Source organism: Perna viridis, chromosome 12 (genome assembly GCF_037379345.1).
Source record: "Perna viridis isolate PV_CMFRI_1.1 ecotype Kerala chromosome 12, ASM3737934v1, whole genome shotgun sequence".
Taxonomy (NCBI): domain Eukaryota; kingdom Metazoa; phylum Mollusca; class Bivalvia; order Mytilida; family Mytilidae; genus Perna; species Perna viridis.
In genome coordinates this window covers 4,766,175-4,794,168 of record NC_142456.1, presented here as the reverse complement: position 1 = coordinate 4,794,168, position 27,994 = coordinate 4,766,175, and the positions used below count along the sequence as shown (strand labels likewise).

Here is a 27,994-nt window from a genome sequence, read left to right as displayed (position 1 = left end):
TTTAAACGTGCGAGGAACGTGATATCTTTCCCAACATGGTGCAGCGGTCAGGTTTTCCGTATTATAGCCTGACAACCCCAGCATGTAACACGCCAGGAGTACCCCATTCCACCACCTGGGGCACGCATCCCAGTTGCTCTGTTATTTTATTATTATTATTATTATTATTAGTGCTGTATAATTACAAACAAAATCCGGATTTCCCAATTTAGAATAACACCTATACAGACATTCTCTCTTCTATACTGAAAACTGTAGTGTTATATAGCAACCATGTTCAATTTTTCATTAAAGCGCATGACACACTTTTCCTAAAAAAATGTGGGTTTTTACAAAGATGAACGTATAAGCAATTTCCTTGTAATGTACTTTGATCTTAAATGATGTAAAAAGGGGTTCTTTACATTTTGAAGTTGAATAATTAAACGACTTAAATGTAGTTTTCCAATCAAATTACCAAACAATGTAACCTAACTTTGAAGTTAGTAAGCCGAAATCCTCAAAATATAAACCGGATCTTTCAGTGAGAAAGCTAGAATCGGCTAAATATGTACCCGACCTTTCAATTGGTAACCTGTAATAGCCCGCTTTTAACTTAAGTAAGCGATAACTCCCAAAATGAAACAGATCCTTTGTTAGCTAATGAGCTGAATTCGCCATAATGTGGACCCAGTCTTTGGGTAAGACAGCTGAAATCGCCTGAATATTAACGCAAGCGTTAAGTTAGTAAGCTGAAATTTCCTAAGTATGAACCCGACCTTAAAAATTAGTGAACTGAAATTGCCTTAATATAAACCTGGTCTTTAAGGTAAGTCAATTGAAATCGACTAAATATGAACCAGATTAGGGCCTTGTGCAGGTCCGGGTGTTAAAAGAATAGGCCTGCAGCAGCGCTAAGCTTGTCGTAAAAGGCGACTAAATAGTGCTCAGAAGCCTAGCCAGGGATGTGTGCCCCAGGTGGTGGATTGGGGTACCCCTGGCGTGTTACATGCTGGGATTGTCAGGCTATAATACGGAAAACCTGACCGCAAACCATAGTGGTGCACCTTGTTGGAAAAGATGTTAAAGAACCCTACTGTGGTATTCTCCTGGAGTAGGAACCATAGGGCTCCGCCACAGGAGGCTAAATTGCCCGACCCTATCCATCTCTCCCTATTTCCAGTTGCAATCAAAATTTTTCGACCTCATTGTCCTTGTGTCCCATCCCTTTTTCATTTCATCATCATTTCATGTTCATTTTATCATCAACTTCATGTTCATCGTCTGAATATAGCTGAAATATTGCTGCTCGGACGTTAAACCCCAACAAACAAACAAACAAATAAGTTAGTAGGCTGAAATTGACTAAATAACGTTTATGAATGTAGTTGTATCTTTTTATAGATGCTCTTTCACCACCAAGGAGCCTGACCGTACTCGTAACTGACAACAAAGCTTCTATCTGCTGGCTTATTGATGAAACCACAGAAATTATCAAACATTTCCAGATCACATATGAGATCCTCACGCTATCAGGAACTTTTATTTACAAATTGACAAGAAATATTGATGGGCTAAAGAGGAGTTTTACTATCCGTGGACTCGTTCCACTGTCGACGTATAAAATATTCATGGTTACCATAGGAAACAGTGACGTCAGCAATGCTAGTGCAACGTTGGAATTCACAACGGGTATAACAGGTAACCAGATTTATTTTGACTATTTTTTTTTAATTATGTCGGCGAGGTATGCCGCGAAACGACGGCAAAATTCTCATAAAATATGCCATCAATTAAGAAGACAAAAGCCATGCATGTGCAATATTGCAAACTTGCCATGAAACATATATAAGACAAACCATAACAAATAAAGGACTGATAACCAGGATAATTACAATAAGTATAGAGACCCTCGAGTCATTCTTAGACAATCCTTTAATTGTTTCTGCTGCCTAATATTTTTATTGACGTGGTTCTGCCATGTTACTATATATAAATTGAATAATGGCATTTTAAGGTTGAGACAGGGAACGTCACAGTGAAACAAATAGATGAGAAAAGGTATTCCGTCGAGACGTTTAAAACGGACGATATTCTATTAACGTTAACGTCACGGTCGATTTCGTGTAAACTTGTCTTTGGAATTTTTTTCTTTTTTTATATCATAGTTATAGGCTTTCATATCAAATTACCAAAAGGAAGATAAAGTTACCGATAAGTGCATTTGTGATAACATAGGCGCGTCAAACAGGCCGTCATTTCAGATTAAGCGTCATTGCTGAATATGATATACCACCTTTACCGATTAGCTTTGGTACGTTCAATGACGACAAAAAAGAATATCATTTATTATATTTACAATATTTAGTGCCGTTTATAGCAATATAACTACAATAGAAGTTCTGATACTGAAATATGATTTAAATACAAAAATACCAAAATTATACATTGCAAATTTCAATATGCTGTACACGTGTTTCAAGGAGGAGTAACATCTCATTAGCACATTATAGTCACATATACAGGAAGATCTAAATCCAATCATCAATTGTATATAAGAAGCACTCAAAACCAGTACTATCGATATAGGAAGCCAAATTCATCACTGAGATGTTCTACTTTTTGGTATACAAGGAATGTAGCCTCAGTGTTTGAGGGATATTTTGAAATTTGTAATACTGCAAATTTTGGTAAATGCTAAATCTGATCAATAACCTGATATAATTCGGGGTCAGACAAGATTAAGTATTAGGTTGGTGAATAACCTCGGGGACCTTTGGTCCTATGGCAGTTGCATCGACACAATGATTATTAAATACAAAAATACCAATCATATATATTGCAAATTTCGATATGCTGTACACGTGTTTCAAGGAGTAACATCTCATCAGCAGGGTTTCAATCAAGTATATAGAAAGGACTTAATACAGACATTAATTATAAACAAGAAGCAATCAAAACCAAAAACTATCGGAGTAGGAAGCCAAATCCATCGGTGAGAGGTTTTTGCCAATGGTATACAAGAAATGAAGCCTTAAAATGATTATACTTTGTGAAGGAGTTCAATTTATAGAAACGTTTCACAATACCGGTATTAGACATGGAGTCGTGTTCTGTGGTGCAAGTAATGAATAGTTCAAATCTTCGGAGAGCTCGTACTTTGTTTTCATGATCAAAATATGACGTCGGCAGTTTGCAAATACTAAATTATAACATATGATAGAGAACACGTCTGCATCAGGATGATGATACATAATGCAATGTTATGTCATTAAAATTAATTCTTCACATATTCAACAAATCACAGAGTATTCAATCTAATTTTATATGGTTACATGTAAATATAATTAAGAGAAATAGCACCGCAGATAAAGAATAATGAATGATAATGTTTTATGAGAAATTCGATAATTTCGAGAAGGGCTCTCCTGTTGTTTGTTTTCCTAGTACAGCATGGTAAGAGATCTATAAACAGACTGAGCATATGGCTGATGTTTGCAGTAGCTCTCGAGGTTAATTTCCAATCTTCCGGTGTCAGTTTTGAGAGGAAGGGCACAATATATTTATTGACACGTGTGTGATATTTCATATCAGATTTTTTGTACTTTCCAAATATGTCAATATTGATATTCGGGCTTTTCGTTCTGACGCTGATCGCGGTTTAATCAAAGATAAAATGAAATGTTAATAGAAAAGTTCAATGTTAATGGAAAAAGTTGTATTTTGGAAGCACAAATTGCACCATGAAAACTGATTTATTCAACGGGTCATAGTTTTCCTTTCCTCGTTTGTCTACCCCGGACTTGACGTTTTATGAGCAACTCGGCGGGTGTTTCTAGAAAAGCAGAGGACGCTTACCCTACCGGTGCACCTGGTCCTTGCTCCCAGTTTTTAGTGGAGTCCGAGTTGCTCATTTACTTTTGTTACTTTGTATGTATAATTTTAGTTACTTTATGTTCTTTGTTGTGTATGTCTGTTTTTTTCATGTCTTGTCTTTGTCCCTGGATTACATTCTTTTGATTACCGCTATAACCTTGGTTCCCTTGACTACTCTTGCAATTCTGCCGAATGAAAATTGAATTAGGAATTGCACAGGTGTATGTGTATCTTAATTATGAAAATGGTGTTTAAAGATTGTAGAAGTTCGTAATCGAATAAGAATGGCACTAGTTTAGAATGACTAGCGGGCTTGGTAAAAGAGCAGAGTTATCATCGTCGGGGACGGTAATGCAAGATTTCGGAGGGTATCAGATGCGTGTGACGGGGTATAAAAATAAAGACATATCGAAACACCAAATCTACGCAATATATACATAGTAAATACTGACGGAAAAAGCACATTGTAATGATAAATTAACAGAACAATTATATCATCGAAAGATTATATCATTTGATTAAAGTAAAAGCATACATTACATCAAGCAAAACATGTCAACAATCCTGGGCAAATACTAAACCAGGAAAACAACCTTTATCTCAAGTTCTTCTGGATAGATACAATTTTGAAAAAAAATCACCAATTTTTTGGATTATTCAATGAAAGAATTTATCTTTTAAGAGGACACTGGGATAATTGCCATATTACCGTAAATGACTGAGATTACAAGCAGAGGGTACAAAGTGTTCCCATTGATATACCGACGTGTCCACCACATTGTACAAATATATCGAAGATCATAAAGCTTTGATGCGTATTAGTATAAATTTAAAAAGAGATAATAAGACTAAGTTTCGAAAAAATAAAATGAATTTATGTCCATGTAGTCTGTTCCATGCTGTTCACGTGGTTATTGTATCAATCATTGTATGCAACATCGAAATACAATTTTCATTTATAGAAAGAGTTAGATTCACTAACGAAAAGATGCACAAATAAACGACCAAACTGACCGACAGATAGAAAGACAGAATGTTTTAAGTATTTTGTATGATGTCTCTAACGTTTTGTTTTCAGTATGAAAATATTCAAGAAAGCTGCCGTCTTTTATCATTACGCCTCAAGAACATTCTTTAAGGTCAAGACGTAACAATATGTCACAATTTGTGTGTTCAATTCAAACATCTTTATCATTCTTGGCGATTTTCCTCTACATTTTATCTTTTATAAACACATTCATGTTCAGCAATATATACAGAACATATGTTTTATAAAGCTTTTTAAGAACGCGTCAGAGATACAAATGTAGTTACGCAATATAGAAGTATGTTTTCATGTGTACTTTTAATATCAAGACATGGCTAAAGTTTCATAAAAGATCAATATTTAAAACTTTCCAGACTCGGCGGGTGTTTCTAGAAAAGCAGAGGACGCTTACCCTACCGGTGCACCTGGTCCTTGCTCCCAGTTTTTAGTGGAGTCCGAGTTGCTCATTTACTTTTGTTACTTTGTGTGTATAATTTTAGTTTATGTTCTTTGTTGTGTATGTCTGTTTTCCATGTCTGGTCTTTGTCCCGTGATTACATTCTTTTGATTACCGCTATAACCTTGGTTCCCTTGATTACTCTTCCATTGATTGTGATGTTTTTATTTTTGCAAAAAAGCTTCTTACTTAAAATCGCAAAAAGACTGTATTTGCATTATATGCTTGTATAAAATATAAGATTTGTCGCAAAATCGCAAACAATAAAATAGCATTCTTTATTAAAATGATGAAATCGCAATAAACAATGCACCCAATAATATCTGAATTCATAGCACTGGAATGTGTTGAAGTCTTCAATTTCAAAACATCTTATGGATTATTTCTATTTGAGATTTATAATCCAGCCCATGAATGGTCCGAGGAAATGCTCATGCCTCCGTTTCATAGGAGTTAAATCTTGTTTTTGCTGGTGTTTTTGTAAGAACATCAATTAGTACATTAGTTATTTTTTGTTATGTGACCGATTCGTCTGTGTTTTGTTTTGTTTTGTTTTTTTTTATTATTATTATTTTTATGGTTTTTTTTTTATTTATTTCTATTTATTTTATTGTAGTTGTTGTTGTTTATGTATTTATTTATTTATTTATTTACTTATTTGGTTAGGTTTTCTTGTGTTCCCAACAATTGTCGTCGTGTTGTCGTGCTTTAATACCCCTCTTGCATTTAATAGTGCTCATTTATATTGTTGGTGTACCCTTTGATGATTTCTATAGAATTCGCTGACAGAGGTTGCCATTTACGATACAAGTTAAGGAATATATTAGTCTTGTCAAGAAAATAATAGTTCAGAATGTTATTTGACTATTCGGTAGACATACAACAATAGTGCAAACTCCAGTACGTTTTTCAATTACGGTTTTTTTTTGTTTTTTTTGTTTTTTTGTTTTTGTTTTTTTCAAAATACAAATATATCCATCACTCAGCCCATTGATTAAATAAGTCGTCTTTGTCAACCTTTATGAAAATAAAGCAATTTATATTTTTTCTAAACTGACTTGACGGTTTGTGTACATGTTGTAGGCAATATCTAAACAATTTAACTGTCTTAAGACGTATTTAATTTGGATAGTCGTCTATTAGTTTGACAAAAACTAATAAAATTCCGTTTGCTGCAAACTTAACTATGTCAACAAAATTTATCTGTAAATGAAGAAAGGGTTTTAATTAAAAATGATGGTGTTGGGGAATTACATTACGGCTAACCTTTAACCTTGTTCGCCGAAATGAATATTTGTCCAAATTAAAGGGTAACATACAAAATTGTCAAACTAAAAAACTGTAAGCAGTTTACAAAGTGGTAGTTTTTTAGAGCGTTAAATTTTACACACAAATATATTTAAAGCATTTACATTGTTGTAAATGTCGCCTCCTTATACTTGTTTTTATATCCATACTTCTTTCTTCCTATTTTTTTCTTCTTTACTTCCTTCCATAGACTGGGACCACTCTCTTATCCGTTACTTCTCTTATTTCACTGAATGGAATTTAATGAAACTTTCACAAGGTCTTTATTACATATTTCCATTGTGCATCTACTATTCTAGACTCATTTGAATGTTTTCGTTGCATGCAAACAACATTTTTTTCACATTTTCGTCGAAATAATATAAATAAATACCGAAAATATACAGAAATGTAAAGTCTATTTTCCTTTCATGCACAGCCATACAGTAATACTAGTATATCTAAATGTGGATATTCTCTGGGGCAATTATATTGTGGCTTGCAAAATAGGAAATCTCGCATTAACAAAAAATTCAATTCCAGACTAGACTTAAAATTAGTTTTCCTATTCGACTTTCTTTTCATTCGTCATATCTTTATAAATCAAAGGTTATACCAAAGATTACATTTTATGAACTTCGATTAAGACTTGATCATCAAGTATTTTTGCTACTTCTATGTTCTGTAATCATAAATGTTGTATCAGACAAGGAAGAAAAATGGTGGCAATGAGTACCAGTAATCAGTTCAGAAACATTTCCATGAAATATGATAATTGATATTCGACCTACCGTATTGAATAACAAATAGAACAAACCGAAAACAAGTTACTGCAAGACTGTCACGAAAACTTTCAACAACCAATAAAAAATGACCACTCGATTTTTTTTTCATTTTTTTTTCATCAACAGCAGTAGAATCAAATATAGGGCAATCAAAATTAAAAAATGAACAAAATAAGAAAAATAAAATTTGAAATGGAAAGCTAAAATCCAGCACCAACAATTTCTATAAATTGAATTAATACTGCCTTGAAAAATAATTTGACCGTAGAATTACTACAAGTGCGGTGTCATGTACCTGTCTCAACAGAATCCTGAATACTTTAGGACTACCTCTCGAAACCAGACATTTTTAAAGTCCTTTAATGTCAGGTTAAATGTATTTTTAACTTTGGTAAACCACACTACCGTCAAAACCAATTCTAAAGTCCAAAACGAGTTCGGTTAAGGCACGTGTCATTATATTTGTATTTACTTACCAAACCTTAAACTTTACGTCATATATCTACACCCGTTTGCTTAATTCGAATGATGTTGCAGCTGAAAGTGATATTATATATATAGGGACTGAGCGTCAGCAAAGTTCTACACATGTATTGCTTCAATTGAAAATCCTTAAATGTGCTTCCAAATCAATCTTTACATTTTTTTCAGATAACAAATTGACACGATTAGAAAGAACAGGGGTATATCCAGAGGAAATTATATTTATAGCAATTGTGTGTGTGATATGGGCTATTGCCGTTGTTGTATTTTTACGACAATGGAATAGCATACGAATTCTTGAACCCATTGAACCAAGGTATAGACACAAACCGAAAAATTTAGAGAGTATTCGTATAGTGAAACGAACGCAAGATAGTGTAATTTACAAAGGTTACAATAGAAAACTCTCGATAACAATGGTTGAGAGGGAGAAACGAAGACTTCAAAGAATGAACACAGCGCCAGTACTTCCTGTTACAGGACGCATGACACTTAACACACTACCCACAATTCATATGGAGGATATGACGACAGAGATGTGACGTAATGGATATGTCATAGGCTCGACTGAAAATAATGAGTGCCTGATTTGACTCGTTACTGACGGGTTTTCTGGAACTTGACAATGTACATATAAATATCCATTGGTATCGTAACTCATTCTTAAACCATCCCTAACATTCCAAAATGGCTTTCCTTTTCTACCTGTGATATTTGTCAATGTGAATTCGTATAAATGAACTTCTAAAACTAAAGAGAGCCTTCGTCCAATACCATAATCCCTACCATTTTATAGTAAAACTGAATCGAATCAACCTGCAAATTGTTTGGTTCGAATATTTTCGCCAAAAAAACACTGAAGCAAAACAAGTAATCCATAATCTCAATTACCTCATATGAAATGAATTAAATATATGATCATGTTTACTGCCATCCGTTTTTCAGGATCCGCCCCTGTTTACAATAATTCTTTGCTGAAATACTAATAGGTCTGTGATAATGTGAAAATAATGTATAAACAACATTATGTACAACGGTCAAACATGGCGCTAAAGGTGCATGTAAAATATACATCTGCTGCAGGAAAAAGCTTTAGACAGACATAAAGAGTCTACAAATAAACACAAACGTATCTTGTTATTTTCTTCACTAGAAAATCTAAGAGCAAAAGTATGTGTAAGATGTGTAAGATTATATCATATCTGCAAATTTTGTTCCCCAAAAACTATCAGATCTCATCAGTATTGTAAGCATACACGATTGTGTGCTCAGGTAGTAGAGAGTCACGTGTTAGAAAATAGAATAATCATTCATAAATAAATAACATTCTTAAACTACTTAATCCAGAAAATACTGCATTATTCACAACTATCGATGCCTTACAATGAACAGTTTTGATGGAAGTTCTGTTGATATTAGTTTATATTCTGGTTAATTTTAACAGCAATCGCATGAACGTGTACATATTATAATACCAACGTTACCACACCAAAACAAACATTAGCTCGTTTGGGCATAATGCATAATGATACGCAAGTTAAGATACCGTATAGTTATGAACATATCATCATGATGATGAATTTTCTGAAGCGGCTCAACTTTTTCTGTTTGTTTCTATACTATTTTCCCAGAATTTTTTAAAAAATTCACACAAAACGTGATCCTAAGACAATACCGCGCATTGCTAAAATTACATGTATACGTAGAAAACGTTAACCTTAGATGTAGAATCAGTACATGGCGAGGAGAGAATCTTGTCAATGAGTAAAATCATTGGTTGATGTCCTGAACTTTGAATTTTGATATCATGCAGCTCAACGTAATAAAAATTGGACGATTCTATTTTATGTGTTTGTGTTGTAATAAGCTATATTTAAAACTTATTCCGTGGTATAAAGAACAGAGACCAAAGACGACAGACACAACAACCAAATTATTTTCCGACAAAAATCACAAAAATACTCGAAGTAAAGAGCGGTCTTGACTATTATTCGGGCTCTGAAAGCTTGATTTCTGAATAAAGACTAAGTTTGATGAAAATAAAACGCACTCATTCAGCGGAGTAGAGGGAATATTACAAAAGAATAGATAAAGTCATCGGGTTGCGTTACTCGTGAAAATTGGTCATATATTTTTATTTTAATTTTTTTGATAATTCATTATCTATCAGCAATTTCATCCGTGCCTAGATCCTAAGGATGAAGGTATAATGGTAACTCAATTGTTCAGACTCGAATGATAGTTGAATGAATGAATTACCATGTACATGTACCAAAACTTGGGATAAAAAAGTAATCAAGGGAACCAAGATTCTAGGAGCAAGGACTAGGTGCAGCGGTAGGGTAAGCGTCCTCTGCTTTTCTAAAAACACCCACTGAATTGCTCAAAAGTCTACTATTGTACAATTATGCCTTGAATTCATCACAGCATAGTTGTAAAAAGAAATAAGATAAGCAGTTACAAAACTGGAACGCGTAAATGAAAAATTCTGCATTCTAAAGACAGTCAAGTGCATTTATACATCTAAAGTATTATGACAGAAGTAAAAATCTTTTTTCGTCATTTTTTTTTTTTTTTTTTTTTTTTTTTTTTTTTTTTTTTTTTATTTTCACACAAATAGTTTCTATATCCAAACAACTGAAAGTTTCATTTTGAGAATCAAAGAAGATTCCTTTATGTAACGAGATGTATTCACGTCATTATTGCATCATCGTATTTATCTAAAAGATGTTAACTTCATTTGTGGAGGTAGTAACGACTTAAATGATTGTATGTACACGTGTTTCAGGTTGATGTTATATACGTTTGGAATTTGGTAATTTTTTACTGCGAAAACGATTCAGAAACACAATTGTAAGGTATATCGATTAACTGTTGATTTTTCATACTCATAAAATGACGAGCTCTATTTTCCTAGTCATTTTGATTAAACATTTGAAAAATCAAAGATTTTGTTTTATATATGAATATGATGTATTATAATGTAATATGAGGCAGATGTAGCCTATAAGAGGACAAAGTTTAATATATAGAAGGATTTTTTTTTATGTCGCTTTTTTTTAAACATCTTCATAGATTTTGTTATATCTTGACATTTCTTGACATTTATTTCGGTTGATTATTTAGTTCGGTACAACTTAGACTAGTGATCGTACGTCGGACTTTCTGATAGACTAGTGATCGTACGTCGGACTTTCTGATAGACTAGTGGTCTTACGTCGGACTTTCTGATAGACTAGTGATCGTACTTCGGACTTTCTGTTAGACTAGTGATCATACTTCGGACTTTCTGGCCCCGTGCAGATCCGGGTGTTGAAAGAATAGGCCTGCAGCAGCGCTTAGTGAAAGGATGCGAAAATACTAATTTTGTTTGGGGAGATCCGAAAGGAGGACTTCATATCAGACAGAAATCTGGCTCTCACTGCCTACAAGATATGACTTCATTTCGCATTTCACATACCGTTATGAGGACTCTGTCCTATTATTAATGATAAAATGAGCTACTAATGAGCAAGTTCTGCAACCGATAACTATCGAATAGCATACACCATGATATATAATTTTCGGTTGCTATAAGATACGAAAATGGTATTGCACGATCATGGGTTACAGCTCGTTTACATAATTATTTCAGTTAAAATGAAACGTCGATCTACCTTTTTGCACGAGTATAATAAAGATAAATCTACTAGATCGGTACATACCTCTCCATTTCATTTCACAAATACATTTTCTGAGAAATTAGAAATTCATAGGAAATTTGTAATCAAGGAACCAGGATTAGAACGGCAATCAAAAAATGGAATTTAATGATAATGACCAGACAGAGCAAACAGACATATACAATAACAGAGAACATGAAATAACCAAACAATACGAACAAAGAAACAAAAGAAAATGATCAGTTCACTAAAACCTGGGAGCAAGGACCAGATGCAACGGTAGTGAGCGCGTCCTCTGCTTTTCTGGAAAAAACATGTCGTTCACGGAGGAGGAAATTATGTAACGGTAAGCAAATCAGTTTCATGGCGCGGAAGAAAGGACTTACTTGGTTTCACGTGCAAAAAACCGTCTCATACATCTTGTAGTAGCAACCTCTTTTGGTTTGTTAGTTGCATTTACGAGTAGTGTGTGTTGAAAATCGCCAACCGACCTAGTATTCAGCGAACAAGACAAAAATTTATTTTCCCGCGCTCTCGTCCAACTTAATGATTGATGACGTCACAAGATATCTCTATAAAACGACAAAGGTATTACCCTTTATCATAATATTTTGTCGTAAGAGAAACATCATTCGGTGATTTTGTTATTCAATTAAAATAAACAAACTGATAAAATATAGGCAGTAGTCAAAGAGAATATATATAGTTAAAAGAAAAGTCAGTAGCAAAGTGACAATCGTGAATGTACGTCGACACGAATCACGAGTAATAACAGATATTTAGTAGTTTAGAATTTTCATAAATATATATTTTTTTCAAAGACGTGAAGTCGTATTTTTTAATCACTGATGATTAATCCATTCATTTATTATAAAAATACAGATCAAGGTACTTTTTTTGTCTTTCTATGGATAACCGACAAGTCCATCGCAGTGTTCTAAACAACTGCAGGCAAAGTTCTGCCACGCACACCCGGGACTTCCAATGGGTTCACATATACCTAAAAATGATGAGAACGTTAACTTTATTGGAACGAAATACACATGGAATCTTGGGGTTTAAAGCTGCAAAGGAAAACTCAATATCACCGGTCTCCCATTAATTGATTTCGATACAAATAACTTTGATTTTTTACTTAAAGACTTCAATTAAAAGCAAGGTGTTTAGTCAGCTTCAGAATTATATGTAGGTTTGTGCAGTTTCATCCATTAGGGTAAAAGCTTTAACTATGTAAGGGAATCCAAAAATTTTAATAAAAATGTATAAGTAATACATTTTGTAATTAAAAATTCACGGGATCGTGATGTATTTTCTTTATATTTCATTTGGTATGGAAATAGCCTTTGTCAAATAACGGAAGCTATGAGCTTTGAAATGCCGTGGGGAAAAGTACTCGTGCGCACGAGTTTCATAGCGTACATGAATACGCACTTGTTCCTTTCTTGCATGCACGAGTTACGTGTATGAATTCTACAAGTTGCATAAAAACTGATACAGTACAAACGCCTGGACCAAGCAAAGACATTTTATACGAAAACAATTTTTTTTTTTTTTTGAATTTCAATAATCGCTTCCAAAGATGGATTGATATAAACAAGTAGGTCATACCTGGATGTGATATGGCATTTGCCTCTGGTGCTTGCCCTGGGACCCAGGTGCAGTTGGGGTCTCCAAGCTCTTCTCCGTTTGTTTTACCATCTTTGTCAGAGTCCGCATTACAGAATTTAGCATCCCATAAATGGCCATTAGTTCTGAAGTCCTGAAATCCAAAAAGCTTAACTTTGTCTAGATCTAGCATTGTTGGTAAATATAACAATAAAATAACAAAAAATAACGGAAACACCAATCTGATAAATTGTAGCAAATTTCCATAAAATAGTGTACACATGTATAATAGGTAACCTCAGAAACAACACCAAAATCAAATCCAAAGTAGTAGGAGGTCCAAATAAAACGTCTATAAGGGTAAGGCATAACTATACTAATCCTAACAGAAAGAAAAATTGAGCACCGTGATCTTCAACTATATGTGATATACAATATTTTGTACAAATGATTAAGCCTCAGTTAAATGAGACAAGCCAAGGACCAACAATTCAGCAAATAAAGAAAACCTTACGCAATTATACCTTCATTGAGTAACTAGTCCAGTACGTCATATTGGACCAAGCCAACATTAATCTTAACCAGGTCAACATGACGTATTGGAAGGGTAAAAGCCGTATTGGACGGGTAAATCTCGTATCGGACTGGTAAAATTCGTATTGGACTGCAAATTCCAGTACTGACGAACTTTTGTATTTTATATTGTATTGGCAGTTTTTATCATTTTTAGGCTAATAAATATTATAGTAAATAGGCCATACATTAATACTGTAATGAAATTCGTAATGCATAGCTGTGATTTCGTAATGACCAGTTGTCGAAATTTTCGGTTCATAAAGGATGGGCATGTCTATACATATTGTAGTAAGTTTTTGGTTAATAAAAAAATACTGAAGTGCACCAATACGGGATTTAGCAGTCCAATACGTCATATTTGCCTGGTACATATTGGACTATTTAGTCAATAAAGGTTTGATTGCGTACGTTTTTTATATTAATTTGGCCTAGTTATTGGTCCGAGGCTAGCCGTATTCAGCGTAGCTGAAGTCTACTATGGCTAGCCAAGGACCAATAACTCAACGAATATGGATAAGCTTACGAAATTATACCTTTATATAATCTAGTCCTATACGTCAAATTGGCCTAGTATGGATTTTAACCTGGTCAATATGACGATTTGGACGGATAAAAGCCGTATTAGACGGCTATATCCCTTTTTGGTACACTTTTGTATTTTGTATTGTATTGGCAGTTTTTTGTTATATTTAGGACAGTATCCCAACCTTAGTCAATAATACGGTGTATAGTTCATAATAAATAGCCAATGTAAACTCCATCTGCATCGTTTCAATTGAATAGCGATGGCTTCCTCGAACAAGTAGTACAAATGTAGATTTAGATACCACGTTTCATTATATGCGCTCGTGAGATATTCGAAAAAACCTTAAGTTCAGTTGATAGTGTATTGGTTTACAGTGCCTTTGTTCCCAGTCAGTACTGTATTTTGTTTAGCGCATCAATGTTACAGCACCAATGTAATAGTCATCGACGGTATTCTAACCGATTTTTCCGACGTAGTCGGTATAGTTTCGCTTTTTACCCTTTGACCTTAAAGACGCCCTTCCATAGACACATGATCGCAATTCTGTTTCCCGATTGGCCAAATACTGATAACTTAGTGGCGTTCGAAAAAAAACTGTATCGAAAATTAAAATTTCCGGAATGAAATGTAGAAAATCATAAGTAAAAGGAACTAATTTTATTGCGTCGGCTATCTTTATTTTCAAAGAGAGTACTTGTTATGTCGTCTCATTGATTTTCCTCTTTCGTCATCCGCAAAGATGACATTTTATTAGTAAGTCGGTGGGTGTTACTAAAAAGTGCAGAGGACGCTTGATCTATCAGTGTATATATACCTGGTTCATGCTCCAAATTTTTAGTAGAGACAGTGTTCTCGTGTACTTTTGTTTCTATGTGCGTGTTATGGTACTTTGGAATTTGTAGCTGTGTACATGTACATGTATGTCTATTTTCTTTGTCTAATTGTTATCCGTAGATTACGCTTTTTTTCTATTCTCATTCCAACCCTGGTTCCCTTGATTTCCCATACAGAATTTGATCGTTTATTATTTTATACAAGTTCTTGTATTAAAAAAACAACATGGTCCTAGCACATGTGCTTTTTCGGAATCCTGCCGAACTTACAATTAACCTTTCAAGCATTTGAATGCATCGGCATTGCAAACATTCATTCTGTATCAATAAATAACACTTCGTTACAAGGTACCAAATTACAATTTACATTTCCCTCTTACCTTTTAAATGTGGCTATTTTTAAATTAGTTATTATTCTCTATATCATTAGATAAATATGTCACACTAGAGTGTTGGTACCAACAATATTGCTATGTTATCGAGTAAAATCATATCTTTTATTTAGATGTGAATGTGAAAATTCGAAATCCAAATTTTGCACTTACATTTCCGAATGGGTTTTTTAGGTGAGTGTGGTGGCTTGGATTGTAATGACCAGCTGGCTCCCATGTTGCTGGGCTACCGCATGGATTCGGAACACTGTATCCATTCGGAATTCTGTCGCGGTAGAATGTCCTGCATGAGATCATTCCGATCAAAACTAAAGATATCAACAATCGGATCATCTTGGGGTGGATCTACATGAGAAAAAAAATAAACATTGTACATGCAATAAAATATAGCAATTTTTTGTAAGATACATGCACATTTAATTTGTAGTGCAAATTTATACGACCGTCGTGTGTGTGTTCTTCATAAAATAAAAAAAAACAAAGATGAAAAAAATATATCAGCTAAAATTTCATTTTGTTAGCCAAAGGGGGATAACTAAATATTCAAGACATAATTTATTTAGTTTGTTTACGAATGTTGTACCAATGTTGTCAGTCCATAATAAAATGGAAGTATGGATCCGATTGCTAAATTAATATTTATGGATTTTTACTTCCATTCTGCAGTTCCCATATTCAATTTAATACTTAAACCGACAGCTAAAAATATATGAAATAATATAATTGTACATAAATGTAGTTCATACATTGTAGGAGTTTTCAAAATAAATGTAAATTCGTATTCCTACCATTCGATTTACAGAAGGCTTTAGAATAATACAATGGTCAACTAAACTGTCTCCTATTCCGCTATTATAGATAAAAGTCTCTTATTGCCAAAAAACTATGATTGCTAAAGATGAGAATTATTGAATTAGAAGTGACTTACACAAACCTTCAATGATACGTAGAGATATGACAACTTAGTTTGAATGCGTGTCTCAGCTTACCTACTTTAGTTTTGTCGCTTTTATGATAAGATTTGTAAGAAACTAAAAGTATGACACCACTTGTTCTAATTTTTATACATGTACACGAATCGTGTGATAGTTTACCAAACTATGGACTACAAATGACATTTCGAAATTAATACATATCAAACTAGACAATGTAGCAATGGTACGCGCCCCATTAGCTGCGCTAGTTGAGCGCTACGCCCCCGATAATAGAGCACCAATGTAACTATAGCATAAAAACATTTATTATGAAAGTTAACATTAGAACATAGAAATGTAGGTTTGGTGAGTGCAAAACGAAAGTGTTATTTTGTATAGTTTATGAATTAATGATTATTATATATATAACCATATATAATTTATATTCTTGTTCTTACTAATGCTGCACGATTGAAAGTTCTACTGTATATAATGAGATAAGGTATGGTGAATATATCAAAGAGACAATAACTCCACTGGGATAAAAATGTCAACCCAAGGCCACCCATTGGTCTTTAATGGACAAGGTAACCCTCACACCATGCACAAGGCAGGCTGCAGCTGACCCCAAACCAACATATATACAAGCACATAGAAAGAGTAACCCCTACATACATATACCCAAGTAACATAGCAATAAGGTAAAGTCGAGAACTAAAGAAGACATACAGAGACCAGAAATTCCTAACTTGGGACAGGCGCAAAAAAATGCGGCGTGGTTAAACTATAGTTTGGGGTGATAACGGACCCCCTTTTAAAAATCGGGCCACTGTGGAAAAAATCAGTTGTCTAATGGGAATAGTTTTAACTTCTAAATTGGTAAAATATGTCACGATATACAGTTTTTATTATTATCATGCATGCTCCTATTCTCATGGTCCATTAATATGTATTAATGGACGAATTGTCCAACTTTGGTAAGGAACTGCGAGTTGTCATGGTCCGACATGTTTTTGGGTCGAATGTCCAGTATTGATTGAGTTATTTTCGTAAATATTTGGGTGCCATTATTTGATCATCCATACCTTAAAGAAAGCCCAGATTCGATTTGTATTTAATCATCGAAGCTACATTTTTTTATGTGTCTTAGCCTGGCGTGATGCTCAATCGCATTTACAAAGTATACGAAAATAAAGCTGCCAATATACTGTTTTAGCTCTTGATTTTACATGCACAAACCGGATATGGATGCTTTTTCTGCAAATCATGAAAAGTGATTTGTTCAACGTGTCATAGCTTTCCTTTCCTCTTTGGACTATCCCGGACTAGACTTTTTATGAGCAACTCGGCGGGTGTATCTAGAAAAGCTGATGACGCTTAACCTGGCGGTGCACCTGGCCCATTCTCCCAGTTTTAGTGGCTTTCGAGTTGCTCTTTTGCTTTTTTACTTTGTATGTATTGTTTTAGTTACTTTATGTTCTTTGTTGTGTATGTCTGTTTTCCATGTCTGGCCTTTTTCCCTGGATTACATTCTTTTGATTACCACTAGAACCTTGGTTCCCTTGATTACTCTTTCTGCCCATAAGTATACAAAGCGCAGATGATAATGAATCCATTGAAGCTCCCTTCTTAGGGAGCGTATTACTCGCTAGTGCAGCACTATATAGACATATAGCATGCACGGCTGAATTGATGCAAAGAAACATAAACATATTTACATATTTATCTCGGGTACATCATAACTCTTAAATCGATGCGAGGCTGCAAATTTGCAAAATATCTATACATTTAAATGAGATGACCTCATTTTGTGTGTCGCTGCTCTTCCTTTGGTGATAAATTAATCATCTTACCTTTGTGTGATATATGTACCACGAATCGTCGCATTTGTCATCGCTTATGATTATTCTGTTTGGAGAAAAACAAAAATAAAGACGTCCGGATATTTTTTCGTCATCGGACGGACTTTTAAGTCACAGACAATACTTCCGTTCCATTATTTACAAACAACTGTAAATTCCTAACTTGATAACATACATTTTTGGATACATGAGCTACTGGAATTAGTATCAAAGATTCCTTCTATCCCTGGAAGCTATAAAAATACGATATCGTGAAACGTTCACGTTTCCCATTTTAACGTTCGTGCTTCATTTATCGTTCGGTATGAGCGTTAGTATATTTGTGTACATTCGTTATTTTCTTTACTCAGCACGTTTAAAATAAAAAAGGAACTAAATACAAATAAAATATGAATAAAACGTTAAAATAAATAGATAAATGTGAGCCCTATGGAATATGGAAAATGACATGCCATAACCTATTTATCACATATTTTTGGCTTTTAATAGAAATGCATTACTATTAACAATTTAATACATCAACAAATGTAAATATATATATATTCAACAAAACAAGAAATCACAATAGCTTTTTTCAACTTCAAATTAATAAGTACAAAGTTAACACTTTTGATTTATTATCAGTTACTTTAATATCAAAGCTGTAAATATTAATTGCGACATTTCCAACATAAGCATTTGGCGAAATAATGAATTTGGACCTCAGACCTTCAAAGGGTATTACATTTATGTCATTATTATTGCGATTTTTTTTAATATCATTAAAAGAGCTCCTTACTGCACCAAGCACCAACAGCAATGTCACATAAGGCATTATCGCCTGCATCATCAGCTGCAAACGATTTCCGATCTGTAATATTTGGGACGGCGGTTTGAGGATTTTGAATATTTGTTGGAGCATATTGACTTGGTACAATTTGTAAATTTGCATGTGAAACAGTTTCTGGGTTATTGGCAGTTAAACCAGATCCAATCTCACAAAAAATGCTACTAATATCGTGCTGTTGTTAAAGTGACGCACTATTGCAATCATTAACGGACGCGACATTTCTATTGTGCAACTCATAAATATCTAAACTACTCTTTTAAATGTTCATGAAAATAAGATTGAAACAAAATAATTTCCTTCTCTTAACTAATTAATCGCGATTTATAATTCGGAAATATGAATTTCCTGCGTCTATGGGCGCCACCATAATCGGTTGAGCTGTGACGTCACGAAGTGAAAGTTAATAGGTAATTGATTACGATGTCAGAAGAAATCGGAAATTTGGGACTTTTGCCCCTATAATTTCAACCCAAAATAAAGAGAAGAGATTGAGGCACAACATGAAAGCAAATGTCAGACAACACTGACGAACAACTGATTTGCAACCAGAAAACTGGTATGTCAGAGGAAAATCTAATGGCTACTTCCAAAGAATGTCGGTGTTGCCGGTAAAAAAAACTTAGAATATTTCTCTTTTATCATTCGTGCAATCGTAAGCTTGACAAGAAAACATGTTTTGGTGATTAGATACACAGGATCGTAGAAATATTTACGGAATATTCTTTGTTTGCATATTATTTGCAGTACTTGCATCAGTACAAAACTTATTTTGTGACGTCACGAGCCAATCGGAAGCTATCAGTAAAAATCAATAAAGTCTGCTTATGATCTTCCTTCAGATAGGAGAGTTCTACAAGATGGCTATCTACATATATTTCAAAGATTTCGAACTTGGCATAGCCGTGAGCATTTTATAAAAGCGCATTTTGCATTAAAGGCTATTTATTTTTGTTTACGTTGGTATGATTTATCATAAGAGCCTAACTTAATGCGAAGGTGGTCTTTCACTTTCAGTATGAATATGTGATAATAATTATTATTGCGCGTTTAAACGCATGCCATGGGCGTTCGTTTATCGTGCATTTTGGTGATCGTCTAGCGTGCGTTAAGGTATCGTGCCTGCGGGAAACCTAAACGTCCCAAGGGATGTACAGTGTGTTATGTATGAGCTTTTGGTTCCGTGAACAGGTCTATACACCTGTCTTTGAAAAATATTTTTAACAAGGCGTCCATGGATTTATGATGGTACTTCTACTGTATTGTCTGTACAAGAAATAACCAAAATATACTTCAAAGTTACAGAAATAATCTGAAAAATTGCTACCATACCACTTGATTTGTCAAAATTTATACAGGAATTGGTAGCATACAATTTCTACTGGTCCAAAAAACTGGAATATACGATTTTTTACACTCCAGGAAGTCGTACAATTAACAAAAATTAATACTTGCCTCGCATGTTACAAATTTATAAGTAAATACGAAGCCAGGATAAGTAAAAACATAACAGTAAAAAATTAAGTCAGAATAAGAATAAAAATTACAATAAGTGTTTTCATCTTTTTTTTTTCTGCCCACCCGTCTTTGTAAAATGATATTTAACCAGTCATTAATGGATTTATGATGGAGTCCGTACTTCCAACTGAACCGGTAGTGGTACATACGATTTTTTTAAATCCAGGAAGCATTGCATTGACAGAAATTAATACTTGCCGTGCAAGTTACAAATTTTAAAAGTAAAAACCAAGTCAGAATAAGTACAAAAACAACAGTAAGCATATTCATCTTATTTTTGGAGCATGAACAATCAGGACTTCAGCAAGGGAAATGCAACATTTTCCCGAAGAAATTACAGTAATTAAAAATATTTAGCATATTCAACCCCTTACTGTGCATACTGCAGTCTGTGCGACATACTTTGAACCTTTGTCTCAGATTTGGTCAGACACACTAACAGCTTCAGTCTGACCGAGAAAAAAAAATACTAGATTAAAAAAAGTATTTCTGAAAAAGTCAAAGAATGAAAGACAAACAAACATGTACGGAAGTTTCATTGTCCAAATATCATGATTTATCCAGTAAAGGACGCATTTTCTGCCAATATTGCATGCTGATATTGGGTAGTTATTTTTAGAATAACGTGGGAACTACCTTTTGCCTTGGAAACTGTAAACAATATGGCGGCCTCCGTGTCGATTTACATCGCAATTGACTGATAAAAATATTCCACCAGGCAAATGGTGGCGTATTGCGAAGTCTGTATGTGAACTTAACAAGTGTGATAACATTAGTCCACCATTAGTAAACAGAGGACGAATAATTATACACCTATATTTCCGATATGCTAGGACACTGAATATGTATTGTATATATACTGACTTTTTGTAGGCGGATAAAACTACTGATATATGAATTAAAAAATGAAATTCACTATTGCTACCAAATTTTATTATGATGGCAACACTGGCATGACTTAAATTGAATTGTTAGCCTGATATTCTTTTTTGTAGTTGCACAGGCACACTATTGTATGGTGCTGTTTTACACACAATGAATCAATTTTACCTCATAGATACATGACTGAAAATGCTGAAGATTGAAAAACATCTTTAGGATTATCGTTCGCAATGCCTATAAAAAGATTTCGTTTTCCGCAAAAACGAATAAGCTTTGTACACAGTCACTTAAAAGTTTGTTCCTTTAACTATATTCCGCAAAACAAGCACCAAAAACCCATAGCGGACGAGGTTAACATCGGTAAAAACACCAGGTGAAAACAAAATTCTTTCATCGGAATATGACTGTTAAATGCTTGAGAAATGTACCAGAAACTGAATGTACAACTGTATCTCCGAGTTGAATACTGTACTGTACCGCACTACCGGACATTTGATACCGTTCCTGAATTCTCCAGGTACTGTAATAAAAACCTTTTACAAAAATTCATAGTACAACGGTTTACATACTTTCAACTACACTCCAGATTCTTGTGATTTCGCAGGTGTGTTCTAGTAAATTAAGTAGTAGTCTTTGTAAGAATCATGCAAATTCTGTAAAATGTGATATACATAAAAAAGGCTACATATTTTTATTTTTGTAATTAAGTTGTTTTATGGGTCTATATTATGAAATATGTAATTATTCATTCAAATCTGCCTGCTCTTAGGAGATGATCAACATTGCAAATCTAGATTCTATTGCATTTGAGTGTATTTACAGAGTTATCTCTCTTAATTGTGAAATCTACAGTGCATTCTATATAATTTTTATCTTCTAAGAGCATGGGTTATATGAAAAACCGAATATTAATCACATTTTGCATGATTCTTAGCTAGAGCACTACTTAAAATCCTGAAGATAACAGTCTTTTGGAAAATCAGTTCAAGCTAAAACTGAATCCTTTACTACAAAAATGTTTCTTGATCCGAAAAAAAAGTTATCTTTCTTTCTTCATAAATAGCTTATGCAAAAAAAAAAGACTGTGAGCTCCTTTTCCACGTGAAGAACAATGTATATGTACATATAAAAGAGTCGAAATCATAACCCGTTCACCTGAACTCGTTACACTCGACCATTACACATCCAAGTACTATCCCTGTAAAGGAGTGCACATTTTCTGACGTCTTAAAATAGAGAATGTTAAAGATAAAGGGATGACCTCCTATAAAGAGTTATCTGATACATTATAAACAGTAATGGTTCTTTTAAATGTTTGTATATCAAACATCGTGTTAAACGTCTCATAATTCATTCTTATACTTATGTTATAAAGTCTTTCGTGTTTAGGTTTGATGTGGGAACTAAACATAAATCTGATATTGTGGCTTTGTTCACTGAAGTAACACTGTCGAAACGATAATACACGTACTTCGTCATATTTCGAGATTAATATATGACGATGATGAAAATGACACCATCTTTGCCATCATCATCTCTCATAATATTTTCTAATGGTGGGTTATCATTTTGAATGTAATTATAATGAAAACCCAGTGGTCAATACTTAATTTTAGATAGGTCAAGCCGAAAGTTTAAAACCCTTAAAAACGATGTATTACTGTTTGATTATGTTTATCAATTGTTTTGATGCAGCATATCAGTCATTTTTATAGACAAAAGCCAAAGATAATTCTATTTCATTAGCCTCACTAACCTCCAAATATTGAGTAAATATTGTTACCTCTCTGTTCGTCTGTCCACCATACTAATGGTACAGACTTGTTATTTTGTATCGTGTAGCAACATGAGTGTATCTAGGAAAGAGTAATCAAGGGAACCAAGGTTATAGCGGTAATCAAAAGAATGTAATCCAGGGACAAAGACCAGACATGGAAAACAGACATACACAACAAAGAACATAAAGTAACTAAAATCATATATACAAAGAAACAATCGTTTCAGCTTATGGTTGAATTTCGTTTTGGTCGGATAATGTTCAGCTGAGTTATGCCATTAAATTTATGTTTGTATTTTTTTTATATTTTATATCCTTTACAGCATAGACTTGATATTTGTTATGTTAAGCTAATATTTTAAGTTATAATTTTCTTCCATTCGAATGATATTGGTCGAGTTATGAACCTTTAACAAACTGACATTGAATAACAATGTTTGACTTTTTCGTGAGGTGTGATACTATCACATTGGGTGTTACTTTTGGTACACATGTATATATACATGTATTGCAGATAGGATTGTGGCAAGCAAATTAATATTTTCCCAATTTGTGTCATATAGTGGCCAGGGATATTGACTCGCGATATGTGTGTGTGTAATTAAATTAAAGTAGTCCTACATGTTGTATGTGTCAATGTATGCTTTCAATGACATTTGATTTGAGCTTCTACTATTGCTGTCTTTTTATCGTGACTCTTTTCTGGAAGTTTTATTCACTTTTCATATATCTAAGTTTGAAACATTAGCCACTTGCACTTAGAGAAAGTTTGAAGATTAAATACTTTCACCTAGGAATAGTTAGGCTTATTTTTTTTAATATTGAGGCGATAGAGTTTGTATCCATTTCTCGTTAATCAACTTTTGAGCCGGTGACATTGTATTGCCATGAGCTGTATTAACATAACTTTCTTTAGATGCAGCTGTAATCTTAGAAGTTGAAATTATGTTGAAAAAAAGGAAAGAATTTTCTCTTTTGTTCGTGTAAGATAGACGAGTCATTGTCGAAACCATCATCGCCCCCGCATGTATATTTATGTTCAAATCCAGTGCGGAAGAATTGCGTGCTTGTGGCAGAAATAGTTGCCTTTGACAATAGTAGTTTGTTTTATGTTTTGTTAAAACAATATGTATCTGTGGTGCAATTGTATTTTTTTCTTTTCTACAGTTACAAAATGTGATAAAGACCGTTATATGTTACAGAACAGATAATATCAAAAATTTATTACCTAAGCTCTGAAAACTGCTCGAAAAAAAGCAGAAGCTTTCCCTAAAAAATGTACTATTCAAGTTATTGACGTAATCGTACGATTGAGGTAAAAAAAAAGCGTACTGTTCTCTCACACAGCGAAATATGGAAACTAAATAGATTACTTAATTTATCTTTTGACACACACATACAACTGAAAGTTTACCGACATACAAAATATAAATATAATTATGTGTGTTTACAGATATGTATACATGTAGTAAGATTTTAGTGGTAATCAAAAGAATGTGCCACTGGCGATCAATGATAGTGCTGTCTGATTCGAAATTAAGATGTAAATGTACATGTATGTTACGCATATTTTGGAAATCAAAAGTCAAATTTCCTCATCTATATTGAAATCAGTATTACAAGAAAACATAATCATTATTGTGTGTCTGTCTTTATTTTACTAAGTCCAAAAATTTAAAACCAATATATGTGATCGGGCCTAAACTCATAACTGCTCTTCATATTTTATCATGGACGTCCTTGTGTCACCACAAATTGTAAGCATGTGAGTTTTAATTTTTGTAAAAGTGACGCCACAATACTCATGTAAGTGTGGGTCACCAGATTAATCTATTACAGTACGTGATATATCAACACGTAATACGATGCAACCTGGAGTTGTGAAAAATTTTTTAGCAATAGACCATGCGAGAGTGTAGTGCAAAGGCGAAAGAGTGTAAGCTCACGTAATACAAACTTTTTCTGTCGCAGTGTTTCAATTTTTCTAGACCTTAAGTCTATCAACTTGTTACATTATTTTTGTCCTGTGAAAAGTCTGGTCCACCATAAATCTATCCAAGGCTAGACAAGTGATTATACAATGAACATCATGAATATACCCGGTTCGACGTATACTTCTGACATAACGTAGATGCTGATTCTTTGGAAGGGTTCAGTAAGTTGAGAACTTGACCGAGAAACTGAAGATTTTATTTATCATATTTTCTTGAGGTACTGCAGAAGTCCAATAAGACTGGTGCTTGTGTGTCTGCGCCCGACGAGGAAGTTTCTAAAATTTCTTGCTCTTTCTAAAATCAGTCATTTAGTTTCTGATATTACTATCTACAGTTCTTAATCAAATGAAGCCTTCATGTACATGTAAGCTACTTGAAGGACAATTTAGAATCAACTGAGAGGACTCGGTACCGAAGGGTGAATTATGATCTCATGACGTTAAGAGCGGAATCTCTAAATGTATGACTAACAGATGAGTACGATCTATGGGATTGTGTGAAGAGTGATGCCAATTTGTTTAGATGGTAATTGGAAATGGAGAGTTGTACAAGGTAAATTTCGGATTTGGAATATATGTATGGCACGCGAAATTAACCGAAACCCCGTTATCTATGGATTAGCAGACCGTTATCTATGGGTTAACATACCGAAAATCACAATATCACCTGTGGTCGATAATTAAATTCTGCTATCTATGGGTTGGCAATCCGCTAACCCACAGATAGCGCTCTCTAATCCATAGAAAACGCACGCTTACCCATAGATAATAACCCAGAAAATTAATTGTCAATGCCTGCGATGCACAACATATTTTGAGGACAGGCATGCAGTACAGTTCCTATACTGTTATAGTCAAGGTTGTCTATCAGCTCATTGATGTATAACAAGATATAAAGAACACTGCCTTGCCACACTCCATGGGCTTAATGGTACCAGTGAAATGTTAAATTGTCATAGCTAACACAAATATTGTGCATTTATCTGCTAAATGTACAATCGGTAGACATCAGTTTCTTTCCAGAGAAGTTTGAACAGAACTCCATTGTGCCATATTGTACAAATACTTGTCATACTGCCAAGCAAGGTCACAGGAAGTCGTAGCAAGAGAACTTTTGCGATTTTGTTGCGAGACCAAGCATTGGCGAGATAACTTTACACGAATTGGGGTTAGGCTTAGATATTTTACCACCTCTGAACATGGGAATTACGGCGCTTTCTTCCCAAAATGACGGCACAATGCCACATTGTAAGATTAAATTGAAAAATGCACATAAAATATTCCGACCAGATTTGCCCTCCATACTTCACATAAGTATAGGATACGTTGTCCAGTTTTTTCTTCTTGTCTAGAGGCCAAGTTTATTTCCTTAATTCTGAACATTGTTTATTCTGAACTTAAGCAGAAAATGTTTTGAAAAAATGTGCACAAGAATTACTTCTGATGTGATCTTACGAACCTGTATTTTATATCATATTCAATTTCACCAAAGCCTTTCAAGCTTTCATTTGAAACATAATGAAATAAATCGAAGTTACTTTGATGCTTACATGAGGCTAATGTGAAATTCTGAATACAAAGATTCCAATCATTTGTAAGAGTTGTGTCTCTTATCTTGGGTCAACCTCCTTACTATAATAAGACAAATTATTTAAATCTATTAGAGATTTTAAAGAAAAAGCCATGCATTTATTTGACTATGTGAATTACGTGTAATATCTGACATAGATTCAGTTTCACGTTTTATCCATGTTTCACTCAACGGTTTTTTTTATAATAGCTTTTTTGCATGTATTCGATTACGATTTTAGGTACCATTTTATATTTTAGCTTTGTGGAAAGTCAAGATAATGAAATTGTTTTGAAAAAAAATTCTTACTTATAAGTACGTTAAAAAGATTACAAATAAAACGTTAACTGTTTATTCAGCTCTTGTGACATAAATATTGGTTACAGTAAGTATATTGTGACCGTCAAACTTCGTTCAATCAGATTGTAATACCTCAAAAAAGTCATATTAATCAATTCGGTTTAGACACAAAAATTATAAAATTCAATCGGTTTCTTTTATTTATCCTGAATACTAATTATTTCAGATTTTATTCTTCATATTTATCAAAAATACAGTAATACAAGTTTCTTTGGTTACTTTATATGTATGATTTTAGTTACTTTATGCTCTTTGTTGTGTATGTCTGGTCTTTGTCCATGGACTACATTCTTTTGATTACCGCTATAACCTTGGTTCCCTTGATTACTCTTTGATTACCGCTATAACCTTGGTTCCCTTGATTACTCTTTGATTACCGCTATAATCTTGGTTACTTTGATTACTCCTTCAATCCTTGTATTTATTAACATATACCGGATCGATTGAATTTAGTGTGTCCGAATAGTTACTATTTTTCCATCTGACTAAGGTCAATATTGAGATAGATTGTGACATTTAAGATACAGGGAAGGATATGGATTACTTCTCTTTGGATTGAGGTCGTACGTTCTACACGTTTCTGCTTGTTGTTTGTATTTTTAGCCTGGATGTAATACATTCTCATATTTTGTTCTATATACGAATCAAACATTTGTAATGGGGCAATCATTCCTACTAGGGATCATTATAAACGTAGATCTAAATGACGAGATTTTTGAAGACCGTGCTGTAATCTTTGATGAAATTTGACATTATGTTGAAAAAAGAACAGAAAGTTTTCCATTCTCTCGTTCTTGTAAGAAA

At 33.8% G+C, this 27,994-nt stretch overlaps 2 protein-coding genes across 6 annotated transcripts in view; one reads left to right on the top strand and one right to left on the bottom strand.

Annotated features, from left to right (window-relative positions):
* Positions 1–9,736, top strand: part of LOC148600940 (uncharacterized) — a 123,667-nt gene extending 113,931 nt beyond the window's left edge. Inside the window, exons 2-3 of the mRNA XM_088555041.1 lie at positions 1,384–1,680; positions 8,063–9,736. Of these exons, the coding sequence (XP_088411167.1) occupies positions 1,384–1,680; positions 8,063–8,436 (671 nt within the window). The 3' untranslated portion in view covers positions 8,437–9,736. The remainder of the gene's footprint in view (positions 1–1,383; positions 1,681–8,062) is intronic.
* Positions 9,737–12,405: 2,669 nt separating this feature from the next.
* On the bottom strand, positions 12,406–16,601 carry LOC148600939 (temptin-like). 5 transcript variants are annotated; one of them, XM_088555899.1, is made up of 4 exons: positions 16,478–16,601; positions 15,642–15,833; positions 13,165–13,315; positions 12,406–12,556 (listed from the first exon to the last, which is right to left on the bottom strand). In XM_088555899.1, exons 2-4 carry the CDS (start codon positions 15,819–15,821, stop codon positions 12,462–12,464), a joined length of 426 nt encoding a protein of 141 aa, XP_088412025.1. In that variant the 5' UTR covers positions 15,822–15,833; positions 16,478–16,601; the 3' UTR covers positions 12,406–12,461. The 5 variants fall into 5 exon arrangements, with proteins under 5 accessions (XP_088412025.1, XP_088412024.1, XP_088412023.1 ...); XM_088555898.1 differs by having other exon boundaries at positions 16,482–16,581; XM_088555897.1 differs by having other exon boundaries at positions 16,423–16,576.
* Positions 16,602–27,994: the final 11,393 nt, after the last annotated feature.